Source organism: Thunnus thynnus, chromosome 17 (assembly GCF_963924715.1).
Source record: "Thunnus thynnus chromosome 17, fThuThy2.1, whole genome shotgun sequence".
Classification (NCBI taxonomy): Eukaryota; Metazoa; Chordata; class Actinopteri; order Scombriformes; family Scombridae; genus Thunnus; species Thunnus thynnus.
The window spans coordinates 22,215,075-22,229,747 of NC_089533.1; the positions used below are offsets into that span (position 1 = coordinate 22,215,075).

At 41.2% G+C, this 14,673-nt stretch overlaps 1 protein-coding gene across 1 annotated transcript; it reads left to right on the forward strand.

The window, feature by feature from the left end:
* The first annotated feature begins 2,977 nt into the window (after window positions 1–2,977).
* Window positions 2,978–12,245, forward strand: sox10 (SRY-box transcription factor 10). Its single transcript, XM_067616350.1, has 4 exons — window positions 2,978–3,164; window positions 6,074–6,904; window positions 8,710–8,978; window positions 9,127–12,245. Exons 2-4 carry the CDS (start codon window positions 6,480–6,482, stop codon window positions 9,915–9,917), a joined length of 1,485 nt encoding a protein of 494 aa, XP_067472451.1. The 5' UTR covers window positions 2,978–3,164; window positions 6,074–6,479; the 3' UTR covers window positions 9,918–12,245.
* The last annotated feature ends 2,428 nt before the right edge of the window (window positions 12,246–14,673 follow it).

A 14,673-nucleotide genomic window follows, 5' to 3' on the forward strand; every position in this document is an offset into this window, starting at 1 on the left:
TGTGAGCCCCAACAGTTACGTGCGTTGTACAGTGAAATCAAATCACTATTTAGTGAGAATCAAATGAGATCAACTATTTTATGAGTTTTCTATATTTATTGGTTTTTTTTATTGCTTTTAAACATAAATAAACTGTGATTATGGTTTCACATCAGTCACATAACATCCCAAAGTAATATTACTAAAAGCAACCTTATCTCTATCAAAATTTAGTCATGCCAAGAATCTAAAAATGCTAACTGCTGTTCACTGGAAGTATAATTTATACAATAAATCATTGACTCATTTTGTTTAATCTACCAAAAGGTCTGAAGCCTAAAGTCTCATTTCACTGAGATGACTTTAAGGGTTTGCAAAGTTTAGTCATTTAAGATACAGGAAAGTTGCTTTTAATGTAAGTTTTTATGCTTTGAAAATAAATGTATAGCTACTTAAATGTAATTTAATTGTAATTGTTTGAGCACAACTGTACAAATGATAATAAATAGTCTACTTTCAAGGCTTTTAAAACGGAGTAAAAGTTAGTTTCCATGTATTGAAGATGAACGTTGTGTTCTTCAGGGCCTCAGTCAAAATTCAATCATTCGAATTCAAATTGATTTGAACAGTAATATGTTTAAAATGTAATGAATAGGCCTCATAGAGACATGACTGACTGAAATAAACAAACACAGGCATTCATAATATTTTGGCACATTATAAATTCACAAGCAGTTTTTATTTTTATTTGGATTATATAAAACATTTTGTTATCAGTATTTCTCTGGAGTATTATAATAAATGTTTTGTTTTTCTAAACGTTTCATCTATCTCTATTTAATTTCATTTCTCTCATTTTGAATAAAGTTTGTTCAGTCAGACCATCCATCATCACTCTGAAGGCAACAGTTTTCAAAGAGAATGAGAAAATAATAAACAAGATTACATTAACAGATACTTTCACCGTTTGTTTTTAACAAAATACATGACACTCTGACCAAAGTATATTTTTGAAGCACTTTGTCCCACGCAGTGCCAGAAATTTGCATCGCTGCCGTGACAGGAAATACGCCTAATTTACTAATTTGCCTAATTTCTAGCATAGCGTGACCATAGAAACATGTTACATTAGTTGACATTTTTTGGTCTCACATAAACGTCATCAGCTCATGTAATGTAACTTTGTTAGGCCTGTTCATTTCCCCTCAGTTTCTCCCCACCTTCATCACTTGTGCAAGAACATTTGCCAAAACGAACACTCACGTCAAACCGAGGCCGGGCCACAAATCCTCAGCTGCACGGCAGAGCAAGACGAAGTCCCCGCAGTGGCTCCCTGACAGTCCCCGATATAAAAGCTCCAGGAGCCGGACTCTCCCTCCACAGCTCCCCGGCCCTGAGTCGCCGCGGTCCTGAAGCATTTTTTACTTTATGAGACGCGGACAAAGAGTGGCGATAGAAAGGAAGACACAAGCCTTTTCCTTTTTTCCTTTCTTTTTTCATATGCACAGAACTGCTTTTTGTTCCCTTTTTTTTCATTTAAGGGGGAAGGGGGTGATCGTTTTGATCACATGATTACAATTCACCTGAGATAAAACAAAGGGCGCAAAGACAGGAGGGGAGAGGAGGAATGAAAGAGGGAGAGGGGGAAAGAATCAGACAGAGAGATGCACTCATGGTTAGGATTCCCTTATCACAGTTCACGGATAGTGGGGAAAAAAAGTGGTGATTTTTGGATTGGGGGCCAGTGTGTCGCATGGCGGGGATACAGGGGGTCATTGTTGTGAAGAACAGCGCTTGTGTTTGTATCCGTGGCGTCCCTCGTCTCTGATTTCTGCATTTTCTACCAAGACTGTTTGGTTTTAAACGCGCTCTGTGGCTCTCATTAAACTCACACAGGGTCATGAAGAGGCGCTCTGTCGGCTGCCGCACAATCTCTTCAGGGCCTTTGAATTTAGTTTACACCTGCGCTGTGGTGAATTTAAAAATGGATACGCCACTAAAAATATGACTCAGTCTTCAGTGGTGTATGAGTGTACTGTTTGCTCTCACTATTGAAATATTATACCCGCGTTTATTTTATTGTGATTTCGGGTATGTGTTAATTTTACACCTTAAATGTTTATTTCAGCCTTAAAAAGAGGTTAAACGTGTTTTTATAAATGCTCAGTCAATAGATCATTTATCTATTTTATAGTTTTAGGGGCATTAAAGTTCGTATAAAGCACCGCTGGCTGCTGCTTATTCGAGTCCCAATCCAACATCATGGAGCGTGTTTAGTGAACTTGAGCCTCTGTATGTCTGCCAGACGCAGTTTGTCTCAAGAAGTGACCAGATCTCTGATAAGAGTTTTTTTTCTCTTTAAATTTGTGGATCTGTCATCTGAAAACTGTGTTGCATATATGTGTTATTATACACGTTAGAACATTTTTCTAAGCTGATACAACATCAGTCAAATTGAAAGTTTTGTTCATGTAACATTACTTGTCCATAAAACTCCTGACGCAGCGCACTTTATTTAATTTTGCAGTTAATTTTAAAATGCAGGAATTTATAATGATGTTTTGGGTTGGTACAGTTTTATTTTCAGCAGACCTACGATCTGATGCTTCATGTAGCCTGTACTGTACATGAGATGGACGTCTTGGTTTCTGAAATAATTGCACCCAGACAAGGCCTGTATAATTTCTTATGTGTGAAGAGATACACGTCCATATGTAAAATCATCAGAGCAGAGTGTGTATGTACAAAAAGAAAATATTTGTAGGCTGTAGCTCTTTGCGTAAAGTTTGTGCTCATATTTACGCACGCGCTCTGTATTCATCCTCAGACTCATTTAAGACAAATACATTTTTTGAAACGTCATGACTTGCGTTATCTAAGTTTAAGAATAAAATAATCGAGAGAGAGAGAGAGAGAGAGAGAGAGAGAGAGAGAGAGAGAGAGAGACTAACCAACCAATCAGAGACCTCCGAGCTTGCATCCGTCCAAGACTTGTCCTCCCCAGTATTTTTTTTTTCTCTCAGCCTCATACAAGGAGCTCTTTAAGCCCGGGTACCGACACACAGAGCAGGCATTCATACTCGGGCAGCGCGAGCGAGGGGGCTGGGGAGCGAGCGTCACTTTGGAAACTCGGGAACTCACGGATTCTCGTGCTGAACCGGCGACCTCCTTTTCTCATTACTGAAGTAAGACGCTTAGCATTTCCAACTCTTTCCTCCATGCTGCTGGTGGCCGCTCTGACTCTGCGATTTGATTATTTCTTCTCGTCGGAATCATAGAGAAGAAGAATTAGAGATGTAATCCTGCCTGTGATATTTGTTAACATTGTCCCTGATAATTATTGACAGCTTTTTGGGGATTCGTGAGCTATGATGTTGGTTCTATAACTATTGGTCCGAAAAGACTGATTTGTTCATCCTGAAACTTTAATACTGTAATCTTTGGGACATTTCAGCCAACTGAGAATAGCGCTGCTACCAAAAGTTATTTCAGCACTAAAACAGATAAATATGCTAGTCTTAATAACGTTTTTGATACTTTTGGATAAAGGTGATCATAACAAACATAAAAATCCATGTCATAGTAAATCTTGTAATGACAGTCCTGTGCAACAAGTGCTCCAGTTTTAATGCTAATGTTTGATTTCAGAGATTTCATTTTCATGTTGATCGTCATTGGTTTGGTCTTTTAATTCATCTTAACACTGATTTTAAAGTTTTGTGTTCAGTTAATTAAGGAGGCAATAAAGCTTTTTCATAAAAAGAAAAGGAAACTGATCAAAAAGCTTATTGGGAGTTTTTGGAAATTGCAAAAGACTATGACACAACTATTTAAAAACTGATATTAAAGTAGCTTTAACCTTGGGAATTTGGTGCAGAAAGATACAAAGTATCGCCTGAAACTGTTTCTGATTTTTTTTGACATGTTCGCATATTTGGTTTAATTGCATCTTGATGCTGTTGGGTTATAATGTCCTGGTATTTACAGTTATTTTGGGCCGTGTGGATCCCATAAATACGAGCTAATTGAAAATCTAATTGGGAAAAAACCCCACAAAACAGAAAACACTAACAAACAAGCAAATTAAGGCCAACTTATTGGCAAGTCAAGCGTCGATAATGAGTTCACATAACCGAAATTCATTAAGCACAGTAAATGTGCTTAAAAATGTGAATCAATAACAAGCATGATTTGATGGGTGTGTCAGAAACAGTTTATATATTATCAGAAAATGCATCAAATGACATTTGCTGCTCCGGTCTGATGGGAATGATCTGTGCTGAGTTCATTATTCGCTTGTTTGTTCCTGATTTGAGGCGCAATCTGCCAAAGAAACAACATACTTAAGGCTATAATCAATGTGGTCAGTGACGAAAGGGAATTTTTACATCTCAATCAAGTGATTCTCGATCATTTTTTTCATATGAGTGACATTATGAACAAGCAGCACGTAGTGCAGTAACAGGCGACACGTGCGCAATGAGGCATTTGGTGCTTTACGCGTGATGTTTACGTATTGTGTCTCTTCAGCAGGGACGCTTTAGATGACACCATGTAAAGTGGCCTTGCAGACCAGGTGGTAGGCGAATATCATTATTAATGCGCTTCGAACAGATGGTGAAGCTCTACATGCCTCTCTGCTGGGAATGGATCAGACGTTAATTAAAGCTGGTGTTTCGAAACAAGTCAAACTTTTGATAAGAGCCACAAGACAAATAGTCTGTAATTTAACTCTGCGATCAGCTGACAAAGCCAAATGGCATTTTAAAAAAGTATACTGACATCTATGGGTCAACAGCAAATGGCCAACTCATACATCAGCTGTATAAGTACACATTGATAGACTAGCCTATATTAGAGATGAATATACAGGCTATTACATTATAAAGGAAAGTATATTCATTCATAGCCTACATGCTTATCCTGCATCCTTATTTTAAATATTAGACTAACGACAGAAAGTTGGGGAATTTTATGCTCAAATAACCTGAGTGTTTGTGTGGGTTGAAATGCTCCACTTCACCATGAAAACACAGACTGTCAAAATGACAACTTGTTTCATAATGTCACTAGACGTGGGCGAGTTGTCTAATTTTGCTGCAATATGATAGCCTGAAGAAGAAAACAAACCAGCGGACTGTGTGTTGCTGGTTCACAGGAAGTTCGCATATTTAGCACGTAAAGTTCGGGGCAGGGTGTTGATTTAATGGACAAAACAAGGACACATTTTGCTCCCACCGACAGACCTGCCCCCGCTTAACAACCAGACTGTGTCAATTCACACACGCGTACCGACACGCACGCACACGAGGTTTATATTTCCAGCGCCTGGCCATGTTTATCCAAGAGCTGCAGAGTATAAATCCAAGGTCTGTGCTACTGCGGCCTCATATCAACCCAACACTTTCTCTCCGGGGAGCTTGGAATAACTGCAAAACCTTTAACGGTAGCTTGTTTGGAGGGCGAGCCCCGGACCTGCAGAGAGACACTGCTTTATACAGGAGCTGGACCATGCACATAAACTTTAGAGTTACTTATCACTTAAAAGTGACTGGACTTGCAGACCAATGCCCACTCAAAGGATTAAAAAACTACAGTGGTTCCACTTTGCATTTTAACACCAGAAGCGCCAATCAGACTCTTTTTGTTTCTCATACAGATTTGAACAAATAGCCTATAGGGTCATTTTATGTATTATGTCCACAAAACTCGTGTCATTAAAAGGAATCGGGCTCTCATCATACTTGTGTTGCTGCTAATAGTGGAGACAATATGGAAAAATGGCTAGAGAGGGCCCACAAAAGTTCCAATAGGAGTGTTTCATTGAAAAAAAAATTGAAGTTCAGATTTTTGTACAAAACTGAAAGTTTTAAATGCACAAAATCAGTAGGAAATAATTTTGGAGCTCCAGTAGCACCCAAGTCCGATTCCCTCTTGTAATGTGGTCATCACATATCTGACAATTATTAACACTATATCACCAAATTATAGCATTTCTTCCCTAGAAATACAGTCAACAGACGTACAGGTGTTTGTAGAGTATTTGTGGCCCATGAAAGGTGAACTGACGCTCCTCATCCCTCTGCTGTTTCAGGTCCGTGCTGTGGGATTTCAACCGCGGGACAAACGGAGGAGAGAGAGAAGGGGAAGTCAGGAGGGAAGTGAGACCGGGTGAGTTTGGCGCAGAGAGTTGTGCATTAGCAGGTAAACTGGGGTCCAAGGTGCGCACTGAGCCGCCTATGATACCAACAACACGGATGGAAAGAACTTTAATGTGGAACCCTCACAGAGTTTTGCAACGGAGGCTGAGAGTAGAGACAGACTGGCAGTTTATATTATAACTTAATCGAGGCCAGAGGGACAGATCAGACAGCAGTCAGCCGACACTCCGTGCATCACTGTAGGGATAAACAGGAACAGGGACCCGGCAGGTAGGCTACAGTTTATAGGAATAGATCTTGCATCCACTGCGCACCTGGGGGGGCTCTGCGTGTAGGAAGATGTCCAGAGAGGAGCAGAGCTTATCGGAGGTTGAGCTCAGTCCCGGGGTGTCGGACGACAGCCGCTCCCTATCACCGGGTCACTCCTCCGGTGCGCCTGGCGGGGGGGACTCGCCTCTCCACGGGCAGCAACAGCTGGCGGGTCTGGACGATGCGGCGGCCGGCTCCTCCATCAAATCCGATGATGAGGACGAGCGCTTCCCCGCAGGGATCCGTGAGGCGGTGAGCCAGGTGCTCAACTGCTACGACTGGACGCTCGTGCCCATGCCCGTGCGCGTGAACAGCGGAAACAAGAACAAGCCGCATGTGAAGAGGCCCATGAACGCCTTCATGGTGTGGGCGCAGGCGGCGCGGAGGAAACTGGCCGACCAACACCCGCACCTGCACAACGCGGAGCTCAGCAAGACCCTGGGGAAGCTGTGGAGGTGAGGAGGCCACTTCATGTTCAGTGATGATAGTCCACCTTCTGTCAAATGACTGACTGTAATGTTGTGATGATGCTCACACTCACAGTAGTCGTGAGATGTGATAGCAGGGGTGTTGATGGATTTTTAGAGCATTTAGGGGATAGTCCTTGGGCCTTAAGATGCTCTGTCAAGAGACAAAATGTTTAAAAATCAGAAAAAAACATTATCCATCTCTTGTAATTTTACATTATTTATCAAATTATGACCGTACATAAAAATATTCAGAATAAATATAACATTCAGCTTAAAGAATTCAAGGTCAGTTTATTTTTAGGGTGTGGATTTGGAGAAATAGCTTGAAATTAGTATAGGAAAGACCCAGGTCATGATCAGGCCTGAGAGTTTCAAGAATAAATACAACTAGGTAAAACAATCCTGTTGCTGTTCTGAATATAATTAACAAAAATGAATTTTCTAAGGTTTGAATCAACTTCATCAGCTGATATATTGGCACCTACATAGGCCCACATAGGATGCAGAAGATGTTGAGTACTTAGATGGATTTTACAGATGTAACTGTTAACTACAGGTTGACATGCAGACCTCATCTCTGTTTATCATTTTAGATTCATAATATTGATATTTATGCAACAACCTTCTGTATTTCTTCCAGACCATTTGGTTTAAGTACATAGTTTGTATTTTCTTATGAACAAGGACGCAATTGTGTTCATGAGAAAACGCATTTCCTTATGAGCTGATCTGCAGCGATATGTTTTCTATAAAATGTATATGCTGTAAATTAGTTGTCAGGAGGCATATTGGCTGCCTGCATTTGGTCAAAGCTCACCAGCAGAGAAGCATTTGTATCTGTTTATCTGCTGTGAGTGAACCATGGTCACATGTTCCTGAATCCAGACAAATTCCATACACTGTTTAATTACTGGCCATAAATGGAGTAAATAGCTCCTGAGGGAATAAGAGGTTGTTTTACTATTCAGCTCACAGATTTTCAGCATAAAAGTATTGCAAAAATGTTTCTTTATTTCAAAGAATTTAATATATTAAATTACCTTTCTACCACTTCCACTTAACTGAATACATTTGTTTTGAAATTGCTAATATTCTTGGGTCAACCAGAGTAAAGTGAGTTTTTATGATAGATAATATTTTACTATCTGATTGAATGGTTGAGCATTGGACAAGTTGTTAGTTCTCATACAGAACACTCACTATTGTCTGACAAGGTCAGAGAGGTTAAATTCATTAACCTTATAAAGACAGAACATTAATCAGATGAAGACTTGACCTTGGGCTCTGGCTTGATTGGTTAATTGGCCTGAAACAAGATGAGCTTGGAGGCTGAGGAAGGTCGGGAGTTTCTCATGCCATTCCTGCCAGCAGTAGTAATAAGGAGCTCAGTTTCATGTTTGCAGACAGGATGCATCTTTGGCTTGTATTATTTCATTACTGTCCAGCAGTAAAAGGCCCCTGGCAGGCATCACATTAGATGCAGCTGTGCAGATGTTGAGAATTAAGCTACCTGGAAAGTCAAAATAAATATTGACATTCTGCATAATTATTAATATGTAGTGAGAATGGTCATTGAACTCTTCCAGAATATTGAGCCTTTCATAAGTTTTTTTTATTAGTATTAATGTTACTGTTAATGCGTACTCACATTTTTTGCATTATCATGTAGAATATATATTGCAGCATAAAACCAACAGTGTGGTCTTATTCTGACTGAGTGTTGAGATTTTTCCCCCTTTCTTCATACCTCAAATAAACCTGTCTACCAACTTATTTTCCTATCATCCAAGGCTTCTTAGTGAGGGCGACAAGCGACCCTTCATTGAGGAGGCAGAAAGGTTGAGGAAGCAGCATAAGAAGGACTATCCTGACTACAAATACCAGCCACGACGCCGCAAGAACGGAAAGCATGGTTCCGGGTCAGGAAGTGAGGCTGACGGCCATTCGGAGGGTGAGGTCAGCCAAAGCCAATCCCTCTACAAAGGCCTCCACCTAGATGTGGCCCACAGTGGGGGGGGCAGGTCCCCTCTGGCAGATGGGCACCACCCTCATGCTGCAGGTGGGCTGCAGGCTTCGTCCCACCATCCCAATGATACTGTGTTAATTAATCTGGATAGATGTGAACAGAGTGACACACAGATAGATAAATGTTTGTTAGTGTACAAAGAAAAAGAGTCGTAACTACATGTTCTCTTGCATTTCTACAGGTCAGAGCCACAGTCCTCCCACACCTCCAACCACTCCCAAGACCGAGCCTCAGTCCGGGAAGGCAGGCGATGGAAAGAGGGAGGGGCCTGGGAACGGGGGCTCCCGTGGTACAATGGGAGCAGAGGGAAGTTCAGGTGCTCCAGGATCTGGGAAGCCTCACATCGACTTTGGTAATGTGGACATTGGTGAGATGAGCCACGAAGTGATGGCCAACATGGAGCCTTTTGATGTCAACGAGTTTGACCAGTACCTTCCTCCCAACGGGCACCCGGGGGTCGGGCAGAGTGTTGGGGCAGGAGTAGCTGTAACAGCTTCTCCAGCCTCTCCATACACCTACGGCATCTCCTCAGCTCTGGCAGCGGCCAGTGGACACTCAGCAGCCTGGCTCTCCAAGCAGCAGCAGCCGCAGCAACATCACAGCTCCCCTCTGGGCTCGGACCCCTCCAAGGCCCCAATCAAGAGCGAGGCCGGAGGTGCAGGTAGTCACTTTGCAGAGGCAGCCTCAGCAGGTTCCCATGTCACCTACGCCCCCCTCAGCCTTCCTCACTACAGTTCTGCCTTTCCCTCACTGGCTACCAGGGCTCAGTTTGCTGAATACGCTGACCACCAGGCTTCAGGGTCATACTACGCTCATTCGAGCCAGGCCTCAGGGTTGTACTCTGCCTTTTCTTATATGGGGCCCTCCCAGAGGCCCCTGTACACTGCCATCACTGACCCAGCCAGTGTACCGCAGTCTCACAGCCCCACACACTGGGAACAGCCCGTCTACACAACACTGTCGCGGCCATGACAGACAACTAGACCAGAGGGCACTGGTGCAGGTTCAGACCCAGGGAGCAGCAGCAGCAGCAACAACAGTGTTGGTGGTATCAGTGGTGAAAGTGGTCTGGGCCGGGGGGAGTGGGCAGGTGCTGGGGCAGGCGGCTGGGGAGGCAGGAGGGAAGAAACCCTGTTCTGTTCTTTCCCAGATGCAGAAATGCTGTCACAGCCCAAGGATGAGTTTGGAGCATGGTGCTTTTGAAGCATGGTTGATTATTTGGGGCACACAGTGTAGTAGTCAGAGAATGTATTACTTTGGTGGTGTAAAGGCAAAAAACACCCACCCGCCACCGCAGAGTTCCAGGTTAGATTCACAGCAGCAAAGCCTCTGATGCTCCAGACAACACAATTGGTGGTTCATGGGTGGTAAGGGATCATGTCCCTATCAGTTTGGTGACTCCATGCGTATCACAGGAGTCACATTATAGTCTACACCCCTCTTCAACAGGCCAAAAGAGGGATCAGCAGCCAACAGGGACCATGGCACACACTGTGAATTAGGAACATCTAAATTGGGAATGTATTACTTCAAGATCAAAACCTTGATCGGTATTATGGAAGGTGTGACTGAGAGGGAGCCAAATTCATTCTGTATGAAATGTTTTGGGAGGGGGTGGGGGGGGTTGTAACAGAAGAATGGAGTGTCAAAGTATTTGGCTGTGGCCCATTCACTTCTCAGGCAAGATGAACCTTTTATCAAACAGATGTTAGTTTTGTATTGCTTTTTGCAAATCAATACAATAATTGATAACATTCTGTTGGTTTCAGAGGCACATTTGTCCCTATTTCAGTCAAATTATTGTGCTGTGTTCATTTAAAATGCCTTTTGTACACACAAAGAACATGCATGGAAGAAAAATGCCATAAAACCATGTTTAGATGTTGTTAAGTGATGTGTATATTTAGTCAAAAAACAATTTTCATGCTGACTGACTATTATCAGGATAGCTTATACAATGTACTTGAAATTACACAGATATGAAATATTTGTAAAATGACCAAAGTTTTGAGACCAAAACTTTATACATAAAGAAGAGACTGATTTTATAGATGTTTCTCCCAACGTGACACTCAAAACTACCTTACATTATGTAGCTAATTAGTTTTAGTATCATAGCTTGTTAAAAATTACTTAAAAATGCATTGGTGGCAAACTTTTGCCTGTTTTCACAATGGCACTGATGAGTGTGATGATTTCAGTTAGTATTTGACGTATTCATGAAGAGCCTTCATGATAAAATCTATTTATACTTGGATAATCCCTTTTTCATTGACCAATGTTTCATAGAATACACAATAGAAGCTTTATCATTGTTTTAGCAACTTACTGTATCAATACTGTCAAATGAATTTTGCCTTATTATTATTATTATCTCCACTGAAAGTCTGCACCACTGCCTTTCCTTTTCATTTGTGTGTCATTCAAAATGTGTATATAGAACAGTATTCAATGTGAAATGTCACATCTTTTGATTGTAGGTGTGTTACTTTTTGAAAGCATCTTAGGACAGTTTAAATGTGGGAGATGCCAATATTAAGAAACAGATGCCATATATTGAGCAAGTAAAGCTTCCATGTAGGAGATAATACATTTTAACAGAGCCTAATACTAAATGTGCCTTATCCTTAATACCAGCTACTCACACATTAAACAGACAAGCAACAATCTGTATTTTATGTTAAATCCTGTTTGTGTCTGTTCCCATTTTTTAAACTTTTAACTAATCATTTTTTCATGTTTTTTTTGTCATTTCTCATCTCTTTTTGGTCTCTACTATGTTTCACCATGTAATTTCTGTCCCTCATCTCCTAAACATACCTGTATTTTAATTTGCTTATTCTCCATCTGCGGCAGTGGAAAAAAAAAAACCCACATTCATTTTATTTGCTTTGTTCTTATGTATATCACTCAAATATTCTTTATCACTTTTAGACACAAATCTGATCCATTTGCATGCAGCACTGCTTGTTTTACTGTGTGGTCCATCATTTAACCCTTTACCTCCAGCTCATTGTACATCTATTGCTATGTGTGAAGTATCTGTAATGAATTTTACATTTCTTATTTATATTTGTTTAATGTTTGTGTGCGCTGTTATTTGTCCTTCTCAATTATGAAGAACACTTTTGACTGTTACTGCCATTTTAGTATTTCATATTTTCCAGTCTTGTATAACTGTTGCCAGCAACAACACAACTTCTAAGCAACAACAGGAGTAAAAGCCTAAACATGTGATGATGACTAATGATCTTTTACTCTCACTTGAAATAAAGCTCTATTATTTCTGCTTTCACACAAGTCCGCCTCTTGAAACATCTTCACAACAGAACGCATGAAGAAAATAATAAAACATAATACATCTCAATCTGAATAATAACTATAATGACAGATCGTTTTTGTGAACGCCCTAACTCATTTTCCCACAGAGTATATAAGTATTTCTATTGTTATGAACTTGAGAAAATATTCATTTTCTTGTTGTAAATTACACAAAACAACAAAAGCACATGTCTTCACGGCATCTAGTGACTCAACCGCTGCTCACATTCTCCACATAATCTGTTCAGCTAATGGATAATTCACTTCAGCTGGCTGGGACTCAGTGCACAGCTACAGCAATCCACAATTAACGAGCAAACCCTGTAGGACGTGAGTATGTGCAGACAGTGAATAAGACTGAGTTTGTGATGCAGCAGAAGTGTCAACAAATCCACATGAATGTACTGTTTGTAGGTGCTTAAAGCAACTGAAAGTTTCCTCTAACTGAAACTACAACTAATTCAGCCCCAGATGGGGATACGACTGTTTATGCGTTCCTATATGCATATTTCAAGTTTGTTATAGTGCGTGTATGTGCGTGTGTTCCTGTTAAGCCTGACTCCTAATTCCCTCTCTTTAATCGGCTGTGTGATACTTTGGAAAGACAAAGAGGGCCATTGAAGGGGAGCTGGGGGGAGGAGGGAAACAGGGCAATGAGGGGAGCCTTGCCCATAACTGCCTGGCCTGTAGCTTCACCGGGATACAAAGGGACTCTCATACTCTCTGCACATAGACCCTGCAACCCCCTCCTCATCTCATCCCCCCACGCTCACTCCATCTACTGAAAAAAAAATCCCCACCCCTCTCTTTTCAGGTTGGAGCTGTAATGGGATTAAAACATTCCAAAAGTTGAATAAGGTTAACCAGGGAGAAGACATAGGTACAATTATTTCTCTGTTTAAATGACTTTTGAGTAGCAGGGATGTCAACGCAGGTGTGAGCCAGACGTAGTAGACCCAGGAACAGGTAGAGATAGGATGTGCGGCTGATATGTGACTTTCACAGACAGTCACTGACAGGAATGGATCCAAATCATTGCTTTTTATGTGGAAGTGTTTGTTTCTGTGGAGCAGTACAGATTGATTCACCTCAGTAGTGAAAGAACGAATAATCATTAGAAGACCATGAAACTGGCATAAATGAAACAGAACCAACAGTTGGAAAAAGACAGATCAGACTCCAGTACTATAGCTGTATGATGACTGTCCCAAAACTAGGTGAACAGGAAGTGAATAAATCTCAGAAGGAGAGAGATAATGTGGGGGATAGAACAACAGAACTGGGAGTAAACAAAGACAGAAGACAGATGGAGTGGAGGGTAGAGACCGTATAAACAGTACCCTGAGCTGAGGTCCAACTGATGGCGGCCCCGCTGTGGCTGGTGAGTGTCACATGTGCATCCCTCTCTGGTCCATGAATGGAGTGCAGAGTCACCCTGAGGCGCTGTCTCCTCCAATCAAAAGACTCACAGATTAAAGCAGTTTTCAGGAAGTAATGACACATACAATAACAGACAACCAGAATAGAGCTGGCTTCTTCCTGATGACGTTTCAATGTTTGTGAGATAACAGAGAATACAGTTTATCTTCACCGCTGTAAGTTCTATAAGCTTCCACACTGTACACATCTACTTCAGAGGTTTCTATGTTGTCTGGTTTCTACTTCTATCAGTACTTTAAATACACGACATGCATACTGTATAATCCACCCATCCATCCACCACAGGCTTAAGTATCATCATACAGCTTTTTCAACGACAAATCCACCAACATTCATCCTCACAAACTTTCAGCTCCCTCTATCTTCCAGCATTCACTGGCGCTGTGCAACAACCCATTTTCTCGAAACAATACAGCGACTGTCTGGCTGCTTTGTGTGTGCGTGTGTTGGCATGGGGGAGGAAAGGGCTGACACACAGAGCATCATGACAGTTACAACACTTCTTCAAAAGCTGCAAGAGTAAACCTGCTCCATCTCTTTGGACAGCAACAATAAAGGGGCACACGTTGAGGACAAGAATGTGTCACACTTCCATACTAGTTATCAATGACAGAAACACTTAAAAATAGCTGATAGCTCAAGCTTTTGTTGAAACTGTCAGAAGTGAGTGATCAACTTATCATTTTTTAAGTTGTGTGACTTGATTTTGGAAGTTTCCCTCTTGATTATTATATTATTTTGCAGTTTGATGTGAGAAATCTGCCAGCAATCTGCCATTTATTTGGAAAACCTCATCAATAAAAATTGACTTTTTTAAGTAAACACATTCTGCTGGCATTCAACACGGTACAACTTGTGCAGCTGTCTTTGAATTTGTGATTTACAGCTGTTGATGCTTGAGCTTCAGTTGGAAACTGAAATTGAAGAACTGGAGATTATTTCATGTGACAGTCTCAAAAGATGGAAC

What these genes read in the sequence shown, in the direction of transcription:
- sox10 (XM_067616350.1), top strand. Translation starts at nt 6,480, where the DNA reads ATGTCCAGAGAGGAGCAGAGCTTATCGGAGGTTGAGCTCAGTCCCGGG. An exon ending in ACCCTGGGGAAGCTGTGGAG is followed by an intron (nt 6,905 to 8,709) that starts GTGAGGAGGCCA and finishes CTATCATCCAAG; the next exon opens with GCTTCTTAGTGAGGGCGACA. An exon ending in GCACCACCCTCATGCTGCAG is followed by an intron (nt 8,979 to 9,126) that starts GTGGGCTGCAGG and finishes GCATTTCTACAG; the next exon opens with GTCAGAGCCACAGTCCTCCC.